General features: G+C 49.1%; 2 protein-coding genes across 2 annotated transcripts in view; both read right to left on the bottom strand.

Moving 5' to 3' along the window:
• The window catches only part of SYT17 (synaptotagmin 17), a 38,506-nt gene extending 35,798 nt beyond the window's left edge, over positions 1 to 2,708 (bottom strand). Inside the window, exon 1 of the mRNA XM_090151365.1 lies at positions 2,594 to 2,708. Within this exon, the coding sequence (XP_090007491.1) occupies positions 2,594 to 2,670 (77 nt within the window). The 5' untranslated portion in view covers positions 2,671 to 2,708. The remainder of the gene's footprint in view (positions 1 to 2,593) is intronic.
• A 714-nt stretch (positions 2,709 to 3,422) lies between these two features.
• ITPRIPL2 (ITPRIP like 2) lies at positions 3,423 to 9,022 on the bottom strand. The gene has a single exon (XM_031606583.2). It carries the CDS (start codon positions 8,776 to 8,778, stop codon positions 7,291 to 7,293), a length of 1,488 nt encoding a protein of 495 aa, XP_031462443.2. The 5' UTR covers positions 8,779 to 9,022; the 3' UTR covers positions 3,423 to 7,290.
• Between the last annotated feature and the right edge of the window lie 6,075 nt (positions 9,023 to 15,097).

Genomic DNA, 15,097 nt, shown 5'->3' with positions numbered 1-15,097 from the left:
TGTACATAATGAGCACAAGTAGATACTCCAGCCGTGATCCAACAAATACTCAAACTGTGGGGCTCCCAGAGCTGTTTGATGTGAAAATCTTGTACCTAATAAAAAACTGGTATCGGCCAAAAAAAACCTGGTGTTGATGCAGCGCTTCCCCAGACATTGGGGAACACATCCCCCCACCACCAGGCTGGGAGCAGCACCCCTACCAGGACACGCTGCAGAGCAGACAGCAGAGCTCAGATCAGGACCTTCCTCATCAGAAGACCAAACCCTGTCACGCTGTGCAAAGAGGTTTGTGCCAATCCCAGCCAGCTCTCAGCAATGCTGCCACTTCTTCCAGCAAGGAAGATCTTCCTGCTGGAGGCTGTGAGCTGCCACGGCTGCAGAGCTGCCCCTGCCTCCTCCTGCCTGCTCTTTATTCCCCATCTGCCCCCCAGCCCTTCTACGTGGGTGATTCTGTTGTCACTCCAAGTTGGATACTAATTTCATCCCACAGCATCTCATTTTAATTAGCCCGTAATTGCCTCTTAACAAAGGGATCGTTTTGGAAGACTTTAACGATCTTCCTTGAAGAATTATTTGAGCGTTGAAAGCACATTATGTGCCCCATGTGCCCCTGTAAACGCTGCGGGTTTTCAAGAGAAGAGCTTAAAGCGCTGTTATTCACACAAGCAAAGAGATAAAAAGAAAAAACTCAGCATCATCCTTTGGCAGATACAAGAGCTCTGCCTGAGACTCGCTTTGTTCCTAAACGAGTTAAGCTCCTGCAGGATTTGAAAACTGACTGTATGCGATTTGCCAAATCCTCACCAAGAACTGCTGCCTTCTCACAGCAGATGTTGCAGCTAAGGCCAATCCACTTTAATTGGTCACCCCCTACAAAGGCAGCACTGAGAAGACACAGAGAGAGACCAACACTGTCAGCACCAGGCTGTACTGCATGGTGCCATGCCTCCCAGCTTCCACATGCTCACAGCGCTCTGGAAAAGACCACACTGACATAAAAGCAGAGATAGGGGCTCATAGGCTTCCTGGAGCCTTCTGATAGTGCTGTGTTTCGCTCAACTCCCCTCCACTTGGTTTTATTTTTTTTAACATTTGGCCCTTTTCATTGGCTCTGGCAGCGCCCGGAGGGCTGGTGATCTCTGACAGCTTCTGGGAAAGCACCTTAAACCCTGAACAGAAACAGTTTTTGGAGAGGCGCCCATGATTCAGAATCCTTATGATGAGCCAATTTCTCCTTTTTCAATCACGCTTAAGCGAGCCTCCAGCAGTACGAGACAAACCAAGCCGTTCCAAAGCCACACTGACACGCTCCCTACAGCCAGCAGCAGCAGCGGCCCACTCGGCCCAAGCACAGCACAGTGCCCCAGGACTCACTGCCCGCAGCAGCCGGGCCGGCCCAGCCCAGAGATACCAGGTGAGGCTCCATAACGCGCCTCTGTTGCCTCGCTGCCCCAGTGCAGGCTGTTTCCAAGAAGCCCAATGGTACATCCCTAAGCGCGCTGCACAGCAGAGGGATGAGTCACTTCCTCTGCAGCTCTGCTCCCGCACGGCTCACACAAAGCGTGGCTGCTGCCTCTGCGTGCCAGCAGGAACCAGGAAACGCCGCAGCACTGCTCAGCGTGCGTGAGCCTGGCTGGAGGGCCTGCATTTCCAGTGGTGCTTGTCTTTTGAAATCTGTTATCCCACATTGTCACCGTCTTCTCAACTCCTTACCTCCCATCTCTTTTATTACGGTGTGAACTCTTTGTAGGAGGGAGAGAAACCCGTAGAAGACCATTACTACCATGACAACTCTTCCAAGCCCTTATCACGCCCAGCCCAAGCCACAGAATCGACTGTTCTGTCCTTCAGTCCTGGTTTTAAGGGAAAAAAACACCCAGGGGTTTCAAGAAATGCAGACCTGTAACTTGAGTACACAGAAATTTTCCAAGACTCTGAATCAGTATTGCTATTCTGTAAATGGAAAAAATAAGGCTTCCTTAATGCAGAAAACTTCTTTGCAATGACATTTGATATATATGCATTTGTAACAACCTTTTGGAGTTTGGCACGTACATCATTATTTGAGTACTAACAGACTGTTGTGCAGATACAGAGCATATGTTATCTATAGCTCTACTGCTGATTTAATAGTATGACACTGATTCTCTTGTAAAGCGGTTGCAAATATGCCAGCTCTTGGCTACAGCTTTAAAACAGGGCCCCGTAGTCACACACAGGAGCAGAGGCAGCCTATCAGCCACACTGTGCCTTTGAGAAGTGCAAGATGGTAACGCGTGGTAAAGGCAGCTCTGCCTACAGGCAGCCCCACAGCCTGCTGACTTCAGGGAGCTGAGCTACCCAGACCCACAAGTGCACCAGTGAGCACCAAAGGTGAGCACACAGGGCGCGTGCTCCTTGGCCTTGTGTCGATGGCCACTTCCTCGGTGTGATCAGCACAGTGTGAGTGGGACTGGCTGCTTTCCTGCCAGCTCCCCCAATTAGTTTTCATCAGTCAGAATTGTACTTACCTCAGGGAAAATGGAACAGGCAGATATTTGAAGAGTTGACATGGGAAATAAAGCAGCCTTGTAAAGCATGTTTATCCTACCTGAACTCCTTTGCAGCCCTGTGAAAATCATATGCACGCACAAGAGTCCTTCCCCTCCAGGCAGCTTTAACTTGCATTAGCAGTACTTAATCAGCAGTTCATGACTGACCTTGGCTGCATTACAAGGGAGGTATTTGCACAGGAGTGGAAAGATTTTAAACAATTTATCCAGTGAGTTGGATGCAAACAGTTTTTTTCTTTGAACACCACACATGCAAGTCCTTAGGCCAGTTCTTGGTTAATAACAGATTTATCATGAAAAGAAACTCCTGTGTTTCTTTGATGATTTTCTGCTTAATGTAAACTCAGGGTTCAAGCAGAGAAATACTGCAGAGAAGTGAGTTGTTATTGCTTCTAAAGGAAGACATTCATATGAGATCATTTTTATTAAAGAGTAAAGATCTAAATGTACTTCCCAGGCACTGAGTTGGGTGACTGAGTGTTGACAGTAAAAACTGTTAGTTTTTAAATCTTTACAAGTGAGACGCCCATTATCTGGACATTCTCAGAGCTCTCTACAATTCTTGCTGCCCCTCCTAGAGAAGCTACTGTCTGCAAGGCAGGAGGCAGGCGCACAAAGATCTGGAGATCTGTTTACTTTCAGCATAGTTTTAATTTAATGATTAAAAAAGTGGAGATCTTGCTACTATTTCATTCTTTAATAGGGAGCATTAGCACAAACTACAAATATGTAATTTTGGCATCTTACCTAAGAGCAGCAAAGGACAGGTAACTTGCTGGTCCATTCACACAGTTCCTGCTGGCTTCAGTGCAAGTTTTTTCCATATTTAATAAAGTGCAACTTGCGAGCTTTGGAACTGAAAGGCTCATAGGGATGCTGTGAAATGAAGTCCTAGCTCATCATTAAGCACCAGGAAAAGCAGATTTTGTGCAGCAAGCTGAAATGGGAACCAGGGAAACAAGAACCACTGCCTCCCTAACCTCAGAGCAACACAGCCACAAACCCAATGTGGTCCATTTCAGAGCTCCACACCACCACTGTCCGTGCCAGCCACACTCAGCACTCCTGGCTCTCTTCCTGTATCTCTGCACAGCTCCAAGGCGTGGACTTCCTGGTTCAACATGGCTTTGCTGCTGCAGTAGTCTCCTCCTAAAGAGCACACAAACCTTCACAGAAACCTTTATGGTTGCAGGCTGCTTTTACTGAACAACAAAAGAACAACAAGAAGGGATTTAAATCTCAAGGCACAGATGCGTTACAACAGCTGTTTATTACTACAGTGAAATATTAAAATAAGAACACCAACTTCATGGAAACAACAAAAGTGCAAATGTAGTTTGGTATTAAATAGTAAAAGAATGCCTTAAAATGGACATTTTGAGCCTATTAACACTTTTTGGAAAAAAAAATAGCAGCTGAACACTTTAATCTTTGGTCTAATTATTAACCAGCAAAAAATAGTTGTACCAAAAACGTCCATTGCAGACAGACGTGTAAAATTTACATTACTCTGAAGATTCAAATTGAAAGAGAAGGAATGTTTCTGAAACATTTAGTCAGGTAAGAAATGATGCCCTTGCAAAATACATAGGATTTTTCAATACAAAAAGAAGTCACACATATGCATTCTGGTAAATAAACTTATTCTTTTACAAATGCGACTCCTCGGTGTTCAATAGAAACGATTTCATTTGCACAAAATCTCTGTAAAATTAGCTTGCAGATAAAGAGAACCAAGAGCCCACATTAGTGCTAAGTCACATGCTCTTTCTTCTGCATTTTCATTTCAGCTTACACACACACAGAGGATGCCACGCTGAACTTACAGCACAGTTCTGACCTTACTGCACAGCACATACATGCTGAGAATGCTGCTGTGTGACTGCAGCACTGTTTGCTGGAAGGAGGGATTCCCGCAGGTCAGTTCCATGCACTCCTCCTTGCAGACAGGGCTCTGCGAGAGCACCAAGGCACTACAGCCACTACTACAGTTGTCGTGGTTCTAACAGAACCCAACTTTCATCAGCTCCTTCTGCCAATCGTATTCATGAATGTCTGCCCTACATTAAATAAAGAAAATATAGTTAATGTCTCAGGTGCATAACAGACCTGCAAGTTGGTCCAACAGCATGCACGTAGTGCTTTAGGAAAGCTTGCCCAAACCAGTATCTTCTGCCACCAGTCATCATAAACTCAAAATTCCTCGCTGAGCAAGAACTTACACTGAGTGTAAGCCTATGTGGCTAAATAAAGTGAGTTTTTGTCTAACTGTTCATCCCAGATGGATTCAACCTGTTTGGAAATACAGCTAAAACAACACCTAGTTAATCGCTTTTCCCTTGCTCCAGGTCTGCCTCACTTTCAGATCTCCTCCAGCCTTATCCTCACACCCTTCAGCTCAGTGCATCTTCATTGACAGCTTGCCACCATTCTCACTCATCCCTCAGCCCAACTTACATTGCTAAATCACTCCTACTCTCTACCATCTCCCCTTGCCAAGAATTGCCTGAACGCAACCATCTTTTCTTTCACCTACAATTCCATGACAAAGTTCTCACCCTGACAGCCTTCCACCAGTACAGAACACACACCAAGCATGCATCCCTCTCACAGAAGGGATTACTTTTCTGAGAGAGGGATGCACAGTGGTGAGAACAAACCATCAGCCAGCTGGAGTGGCTGTGATGCCAGAATAAAGAACTGAAGTGTTTCTGTTGGGTGAGCAGGCAGCCACAATGCCCTGGATTGCTCATCCACTCCTTGAAGATCCAATGGTGTTGACCTCAGCCCTGCATTCATTTCAAACACCAAATAACACAAGTCTGCAAAAATAGTACATATGGTCTGCTACAAAAGACAACAAAGGTAGCTTACTTAGCCTTAAATACTATGTGCAAAGAACATTTGATCAATACTACCTTTAAATACACTGTTTTTATTTGCAGAAAGAAGCATGGTGCTTCCGATATAAAAATAACCCAACTTGTGGGTATGACCTTGTCTATAATTACCTGAAAATAAGACTGCAAGAGCAGTTAAAAAAATAGAGACAGAAGCAGGCAAACATCTGCCTGGGGAGTGTTTCCATTTAGAAAAATAGATTCGTATAAAGCTTTGTAGATCTTACAAATGTTTTGTGCTTTGTTGCATAGAGCTGTGAATAAAGCACACCAGTATGTACATCAGGGAGAGGAGGAGTGTCTTAGTAATTTCAAGTCATCCTGAAGCATCCCAGGGGTTACATTTCATCATTTATAATCCATTTAAGAGCACTCACCTAGGATGCAGAATGGTGGTAATGAAGCACATGTTCAACTTCCTGAGCATCAGTAATTCAGTAAGTTGATATTTTAACTTAAAGATTTGGAATTCTACATTTGCTGACACCCTGGGAGACATGAGGGTCCCATACCAGCTGCAGTACAGCTCTACATGTCATCCCAGAGACATGGACACCAGGCAGAGGCTGACAGCCGGAGCACTCCTTCAAGCTGAACCTCACAACCAAGATCAAGGGAGAAGCATAACAAACATGCTCAATGCTGCCTGTTCAGTCCTGTGAGAACTTGGGGAAGTATTCTCACGCACTCTTTCCATAAGGAGTGGAAATTACCTCGCTGATGCTTGCATTTACAATACATCAGAAGCCACAGCTGTTTCACCGTACCATGAGTAAGTGCTAAACCATTTTCGAGTACCCTGAAATATTTTACTTCCTCCTCCCCACAGTAAGATAACAATTTGCTCAGCACTAGAAAAATCTCATCGGGTCATTTGGTCAAAACAGTGCCACAAGCAGACAGATGGTGGCAGCCCCAAAAGCCACCAAACTGCACCCGGAAAGCACAGGGATGCAGCTGACAGAACACATCAGTGAGACGTGGACTGGTTGAAGCCTGGTTCCATACCTAACAGAAAGTTTGTATTGTTGTTGTCCTTGTGTCAGAGCATGTTCTGAGAAAATCATATGCAATATATCTCAAAAACAAGAACCCAGAGTATTTCTGTAAAAAGAAGGTTTTCTTGAGGATGACTCAAACGTCATCTCTTTAATAAAATACTAATGCCTTCTCCACAGTGAGTATTTAGTGCAGCCAATTATCCTAAAATTAAGGCCTTTGTGAAAATAAAGTGCTATTTGTTTCTTTTTCTCTGTATTTCAATCCTTCAGCATAACCTTCATTTAAAACAGAAATGCACAAGTAGATTCTTCATGCTGCCATCAGAAGTTTCACTTCTCCCCCTAGTTCTGCTTTAAGATGCTTATTACACTTTCATTCAGCACAATGTTTTACATCACACGGGAAATTTAAAGCATGTCACTGAGCATTTCAGACTGTGACCAACAACTACACTCAAATGCTCATCTCATTTTAAGAGCACCTTGGCACAGTAAGAGGTTTTGTTTGTGCTCACAGGCTTTTTAAATCCCAAATGGATTTTGTACCCTAAAAATCACACCTCAGAAAAGGTCAGTTTTGCCACTAGGACAAGTTAAGATAGATTTCCAGAACCGTCAGTTTGAACCGACCAAAAGTAATGCTTTCCTACTAAGGCACTTCCCCAGAAACTTTGTAACTCTCCCACGAACAACCCGCCAGGACGCCATTCAAAATAAAAGCTACGCCATTTCCTTAAGTCTCAGCCTTCGGTTTCCCAGTTTTCTCAGGTCGGGGGTGAAACCACGGAACGTCCCAGCAGGTCCCGCTGCGGGCAGCTGGGCGCAGGCGATCCCTCAGTCCGCGGGCGGCTCCCGCCGCGCCTCGGCGCCGTGCCGGCACGCAGCCGGCCGCAGGTACCGGGCCCTGCCGTACGTCCTGATGAGGTGCGGCGCCTGGCTCCAGGTGTACAGCAGCTGGAAGGCGGCCAGGTCCAGCGTGGGCCCGTCGAAGGCGGCCAGCAGGTTCACCGGGGCGGCTTCCTTGAGGAACCTGGGCAGCGCCACGGCCTCGGGGAGGCTGGCGTTGCCCAGGAAGAAATGCATCAGCGTCTGCTTGCGCAGGCAGTCCCTGAGGTACATCACCAGGTCCTCCAGGCGCTCCACCAGGAACCGCTCGTCCCAGGCCTCCAGGGGCCCGTGCAGCATCAGGGAGAAGAGCGCCGTCTTCAGCACGTAGGAGGAGAGCACGCGGCCCCACTGCGAGCAGAACGGCTCCTCCAGGCTCTGCCCGCGGAGGTCCCGCAGGCCCTTGAGGAGCTGCAGGCACTTCAGGTGGCAGGACGAGGCCGGGGCCTGCTCCTTCAGCCAGGCCAGCAGCCGCTGCTCGTGCCGCGAGGCGTTGAGGCCCCACAGCGCGTCGTGGGCCGGGCCGGCCGGCGGCGCGTCGGGGGGCAGCGCCGTGAGGTAGAGCGCGTCGCCCAGCGGGATGGCGGGGATGAGGCGCACGGCCATGGAGATGTGGCAGCAGACGTAGTCGGAGCAGGGCCGGATGAGCAGCGTGGGCGGGCGGCCGGGGCAGGCGGCCAGGCTGATGCGGCAGCGCTCCTGCAGCCGGTAGCGCACGGCGCCCAGGCAGCGCTGCAGGTGGCCCTGGAACCAGCGCAGCACCAGCGCGGACGAGAGCAGGCAGCGGCCCCGCGGCTCCGCGCAGAAGCCGTCCACGAAGGGCCGGTAGCGGCGCGGCCAGCCGGCCCCCGCGGGCGCCCGCAGACCGCAGACGAAGGCTCCGCTCGGCGCGGCGCGGCCCGGCTCGGGCTGCAGGCGCGGCGGCAGGCGCAGCGGCACCAGGACGTCGAAGCAGTCGGGGCTGCGCACCTTGTGCTGCTCGTAGGCGCTGCCGACGCGCACGAAGTCCCCGCGCAGGCTGAGGGCCGTCGGGCCGGGCTGCAGCCCCTGCGCCTTGGCGGCGCGCACCAGCTCGGCCACCACGCGCCCGACGTGCGCCTTGCTGTGCCCCAGCACGTGGGGCGAGAGCCGCAGCTGCCGCGCGTGGAAGCCTTCCAGGGCGCCGCGCCGCGCCGCCGAGGGCCCCCAGCCCCCGCCGGGCCTCGGGCCGCCTCCCGCCGCGCCGCAGCAGCGGGCCAGCAGGCAGCCCAGCAGCAGCAGCGCCGAGCCCTTCAGCAGCGGCACCGAGCCCGCCTCCGCCGCGCCCTCCTCTTCCTCGCCCTCCGCCGCCGCCGCCGCCGCGCGGCCCCCCAGGGCCTGGCAGAGGCAGAGCAGCGCGGTGCACGCGCAGGTCAGCAGCGGCCAGAAGGCGCGCGGCTCCGGCACGCGGGCGGCCATGGCGCGGCGGGGCTTCGGTCCATGCCGGCCCCCGCCGCCGCCGCCGCCAGCCTTCTCCTCCGCCCCGGCCGCCCCCAGCGCCGTCGCCCGCCCGAGGGCGAGGGGCCCGCGTCCGTCAGCCCGCCGCCGCAGCGAGGCTCCCTCTCTTCTTCCTCTTCCGAGGGAAGCGGCGCCGCGTCAGCCGCAGTGAGCTCAGAGGAAATGCCACGGGCCCGGCCGCGCCGCCAGGGCCGGGCGTTGTCCTGCCGGGGGCGGCCGGCAGCGAGCGGAGCGGAGCGGGGCGGGGAGGGCGCCGCCCAACGCCTCCCGCCGGGCCTCGGAGCCGCCGGCGCGGGGCGCCCCGCGGGGATCGGGGTTCCCGCACCCTGACGGCCAAGGAACGCTGCGTGCCCCGAAGAAGTTCCTTGTGTGCCGCGTGGGGCCCTTTCCCCTGTGCCAGCTGCCGCGGTGTCACCCCGCTGCCTTCGCGACGTCGTCGCTGTGCGAGGGGAGCGCGGAGCCTCGAGGTGCGGCCGTGGCAGCACCGCACAGATGCGGCTGCTCGTGCAGCTCTGGTTCCAGACAGCAGAACGTGCTGCAAGCTGGGTTTCTGTGATAAATAGAAGTTGGCAATCCTGATGTCAGTGCAGATGGGAGCCCCGTCCTTGGCCCTTCTCTGTTCAGTGTGCGTTTACTGGACTTAGGAGCTGTTTACTGAAGCTGAAGGAGCATCTCTATAAGCATTGTGTCCTGGCTTCAGTAAAGGTGATGGAATCAGTGCTGCGTAACTGCAGCACAGCTGCATCTGCACAGTGCTGCCAGAGGCCCTGTGAAGGCAAAGGAGCAGTGCTTGAAGGCAGAAGGTTGAATCCAGCGAACTGAGAACATGGTTGCAGCCGGAGAAGGGAGTTAAGGAGCTAAGTACAAGAGACAGGCTGTGCGAATGTTTGTTTTTGTGATTTCTCTTCATGTGAAACAAACCATTATTTCAAGTGCATCAAGCTGTGCTTTGCAGAAAGCACACAGCTGAGCAGCCACAATGCTGCCCCCAGAGCAGGCAAAGCGGGTAACCAAGGCCAAGCAAAGTGAATTACTTCAAAAGCAACCAAAGCAGAAATGTTTAGAAAGCACATCTGTGCTGGTATGAAACCCATCCTTTAAGACGCTATATTACTGAACTATATTAACCTATTGGCCCATAGCTTCAATTCTTACTAGGTTCTGTTCCTTTACACCCCAAGCCAGCACATTTCACACGTCTTCAGGTCTTGCTATAAGCACACCAGCTTTGGATCCAGCCTGTACTCTCTCCTCTCACAGGGCTGATGTGATGAGCTGCACACTGTGCTTGGCAGACACACAGCTGCATCTGCAGGAGACGACAGAGCTGTGCTGAGACCTGGAACTCCACAGCACGGCCAGTATCACAGCAGGACCTGCACACGGGGAAAGCTGCAGTCCCCTGCAGCCATACATAGAGGTCCTCTGGCTGGAGGAAATCCAGACGTCACCTGAGCTAGTGGGGCATGAGCTGGGGTTGTCTGACAGCAGTGTTTCAGCAGCCACTCCAGGGGAGCGCAAGCTGGGGCTCAGCACACACCTGCATGTCTCCCAGGCAGTGATGTGGCAGGCTCACTCAAAATGCCAAGTAGCAGGTTGTACTCAAATAACCACGACCCCAAAATCAGGGCCAGAGTTAGCTTGCAATTTTGATTTTTATCTCCATGGTTTAAATTACCAGCCTGTCCTCTCTCACCTTTCAGCCAGCAGCAAGGCAAGAACTGTGGAGCCTGGGCTGGTGAAGGATGGCCAGTGGCCTGTCTGCAGAACCTAGGCTGCTTCAGCACACTCTGAGAACAGGCCAACTCTCTGGACAAAACACTGAATATGTCAGATGTTTTGCTGTCGAGACCTTACTTGGAAATTGCCATTTAAAGAGTGACTCCATCTCCCCAGTCCCCCAGGCTAACAGCATTTCTGGCTGCTGTACCAGAAATAAAGGGGTCAAACACAAAACTACTTCTACTTACCGAATAGCAAGAAGTGTCATTTCTCATTACCCATCGTTCCAGTCCTACCAAAATTACTCCACTGGGACTGTCTGCTTTGCAATGGAAGCAGCTCATCCATGTTATTACATCCTATCAACAGTCTGCATTTTACAGCTCATCACAGAGGAAAATAAACAAGCCATGTTATCTTGTCTGGAGTACAAGCTCCTCTTGTTTCAGGTAGCAAGAACAGATTGAACCTAGGAACAAGGAGCAGTGGCAGGCTGCCCCTCTGCTTGGCCTCCCACTGCTGTGCAGGAGATGGACCCCATGCAACACACTCACTTCTGAGGTGGCTGTCAGATACATTTTCTGCCTCTCCCAAAGAAGTAACAGCACATTTGTTTGGATTAAAATAAATATGCTTGCAAGAAAGTTATAACGTTGATGCTCCTTTTTTTTTTTTTTCCCTTAAGCAATATTTTTTTTTTCCCTTCTGCATAAAAATAAAGAGTAAAAGGTTCTTCTTATTACAATTGCATGCTCCAGAAAAATAACAGGTTGTACACGAATAACCATGACCTCAATATCATAGCCAGAGAGAATGCACAACACTGGTTTTTACTACCATTGTTTAAATCACCCATTGTTTAAATAAATATTATCTAAGCACTTGCTTCAGAATGCCTCATATCCAGGATATCCTGTTCATTAAATAAGGAATGGTTTTATATTTAATCACATACGACACTGAGCTAAAAATGGACATCTCAGTACATATCAGTCAGGTGATATTTCCAGAGGAGGTTTGTGGAGGCAGACAGACTTGTTGGGTATGTAGCATCCATTAAGTTTTCCACAGCAAGCAGTATTTCATACAATTGTGTAGCCGAGATGTCAGTGCTATAGCATGGCAGACTCTGTTTGAGGTGTGGGAAAAGCAGTCTGCACAAGGAGCTCACTATCTGAGGAGGGAGAAGCAGCAGCAGAAAGACAGAAGGCACACACAGGTGCCAGTGTCAGTCTGGTGCTTTCACCACCTACCTGAGACAGAAGTCCGTTCTTAGACTGAGCAACTCAGGCCTCCAGGGCATGTCCATGGATATCGAGGAGTTTGGGTGTGTAGGACCGTTGTTACATGTCCTCTCTTAAGGTATTTTCTATTTATTAAGTGGGATGTTCTCCTCACCTCCGCCTGTCTGCTCAGTAGCTATCAGCAGGGTGGAACACCTCTGAACCAGATAGCCTGCAGGCAGACCCAGCTTCTCTGAACCACATAATGGCCAATACAGGATTTCCTTGCTGTAGACGGATGGCTTCCTGAATAATTCTTACAACCAACCTCTTGTCCAAGTTGGTCTTTACTATAGCCAGAAATACACTGGCTCTGCTGGTGAAAAGCACAAGCACTGGTGGACTCACCTCCAGGTTAGCAGGTTTCGTTTAGAGCTCTCATGGACTTGTTCGGAGTAGAAAGTCATGAGCATTTATACTTGCCCATTACACTGTCAGTCAGGAAGCTACATCTTTATGTTTCCAGCTAGCAAATAAAACAGGAACTATATTTATACATGTGCATTAAGACATGCTTGCACACTGAGTTCTGCCCAACAAGCTGTGAACCCTCCAAGGAGCTGAGGCTGCTGCTGCTGGGGACACAGCCTCAATACGTGTGTGCTGAAAGGTAAATTTAATCACTGACTGAGATGGTTTAGCTTAATTAATGGTACTCCACTTAAACTTGTATTTGCTTCTGTCTGAGATGCACCATAACTTACAAAACTAATGAAAACTGATGGCATAGCTGATTTCTAATTTGCTGGTTAAAGCAGAGTCTTTTAAATGTGGATCATAATGGTTTCATTAGGCCAGTTTGGGGCTGTTGTGCCATTTGATCGATTTTAAAATCAATTTAGCAAGATTGGAACATTTTAAACTGATCTAGATTTTTATTGCCCGTTTGCTAGCAAAAAGAAGACATAGGAAAAAGAATGTAAAACAAGTTTCACATTCTTATGTATTGCTCAAGTTTTTAGAGCACATTTTTCCCCTTGCTTCCCAAGAGGGCTTGTCTCACTCTCCCCCTCCAACTAATTCCACAACCAATTTGGTTGAAATTCGAAAAAGCAGAGACCCAAGTATTACTGTGTGCTTTTGTGCAAGGAAGCTTCGTTGGTGTCTCCAAACCAGCCCTGCCCTGCTGGCTCTCTCTGCTCAGAAGCACAAAGGCCAGAGCCTTGTCAGATACTTAGAGCATCACCTGTTCTTTTCCACATTCAAAACCACAACTTCTCATAAAGCAGGTTGAAATTTCTCTCACTTTCACTGCTGCATCTATAAACCCCTTTCACTAGGATTTATGAATTTACCCTGGCAGAAAGCCTGGTGTTAGAGAGCAAAAACAGCTCCTCAGTGATCCTGATAACCTTGACCGCCACCAAACAAACAAACTCACTTCTGTTTCACAAACAAATAGTGCAAGGGAATCACACTGCAAGTAGGGCAGAAAAGGCAGATCTTCTGCCCCAACAGCACACATTCTGTAAGGCTAGAACATGGAGGGTAGCTTGAGGAAGCCTGGTCCTAACCCCTTACCTCATCCTGTTAAGCAGCACAGCACCTAGCACAGGAGATGTCTGCACGTGTAGTTATTTATAAAGGCGTTGCAGTGTTGGAGCCCAAAACCCTACCTGCAAAGCCAGAGCTGGTCTCTCCCCAGCATCCCTCCACACCAATTTCTCAGGCTGTGCCCTTTAACTAAGATTAAATGTTCCCAGATCGATAAAAAGCAACACAATTACCTTATTAGAAATACAGCAAGTGCAGCATATCCCTGGTTTTGTTTGAGGCCAGTCAGATTAGCTCATTAAACAACAGCTATTTTTACATCTAGTGTCATAGGTTTCCTTATTAGTACAGTGCCAACCACTTGAACAGAGGTAGGATCATCTTTCACATTCTATCTAATTTAATTTAAATCTATCTTTTTCCACTTACCATACAGAAAGCATCATCCTTGCTCCCTGGAGCTGCAAAATGCAAGCTGTCCTGCTCATCTCACACAGGTGCAAATGTGAAGCTGAGCCACTGAAACTGCAGGCACTGCACAGGCTGCATCCTTGAGACCAAGATGGAACATGAATGGCCTTTACAGTCAGCTGGTTCACAGCTGTGGCTCATTTCCTGCTTTACTTCTAGGAATGTGCTTCATCCTCTGCTCTCTTGCTCCCTGCAAATGGTGCATTCAGCGGCCAGGTTTCCCATCTCAGCAGGATGGAAAGGGGATGTGAGTGAGGTCCTGCTGTTGACATGAGTCAGTCCCTTGCTAGGGGCTTTTACAAGAGATTTTGCAGGTAGGAGCCCAGGACACCTTCCAGAGGAGCAAGTAGCTTACTGAGATGTTTTCAGCACCGGTCTCACCAACATGAGGCCTTGGTGAGTGGCTTCTCACCAGCACCTGCCTCATGCCCATGAAAGCATTGCATTCCCAAGCACAGAGGTCTCCAGCACCTCTGGGGTCCCTTCTGAATGAACATATTCATAATTAAAGGAGGACATAAATGTTTGGAGAAACCATGGAACAACAAAGATCACATTGAAAGCGTTCAGGCAAAACAGTTGAGCATCTTTTTAGCTCAACTAAAACGTCACAGCCTCGTGATGGCAGATGCACTGCAGAGCAGACATTGCAACAATTTGGTGATCATCACAGTAACAGAAACAAGGGACATCCATGGTGATCTGAGAATAAAAAACTTGAACTGAAAAATGAAGAGGAACAGTCACCCACACAAAAACAATACTTCTGTTCAAACTGTGGCTCCTAAAGTGACACGACACCATCCCATGCAAGTTACACCCCTCCTGTGTCTCTGCCCTGCCTGCTGCCATGGCATCCCTGGTAATAGAGGCTTAAGCTGGACAAATCTCATCCTCCCCTTGAGAGCACTCTGATACTGAACGTCACATTCAGAATTTCTGTTCCTTCTGCTTTACCGTGGCTATAGCTGTTCTGGGAGCCAAACAGATGAGAGCTTTAGCGACTCATCTCTGTGGAAAGACTTTGAGTCATTCAAAAATTGTAAAATACCCAGGGCAACATCTAAACTCACTGAGAGATTCAATTCAATTTCAGCACCAGCCTTTGGCTCTGGAACCAATGGCACATCCTGCTTCTAGGTCAGCTTTTTCTCAGATGTATTGGTTATAAGCCTAGGAAATATATTTTAACTATCACTCCTAAATACATTAGAGCATGATGAAATATTTACAATGAATGAATGCCTCATTGGATTCATTTCCCTTGTTTTAATGAATCATTCATGAACTTTTGGAAATCTGTCTCACTT

Source organism: Phasianus colchicus, chromosome 16 (assembly GCF_987193195.1).
Source record: "Phasianus colchicus chromosome 16, bPhaCol1.hap1.1, whole genome shotgun sequence".
NCBI classification, from domain to species: Eukaryota; Metazoa; Chordata; class Aves; order Galliformes; family Phasianidae; genus Phasianus; species Phasianus colchicus.
This window is presented reverse-complemented; position numbering and strand designations above follow the sequence as displayed.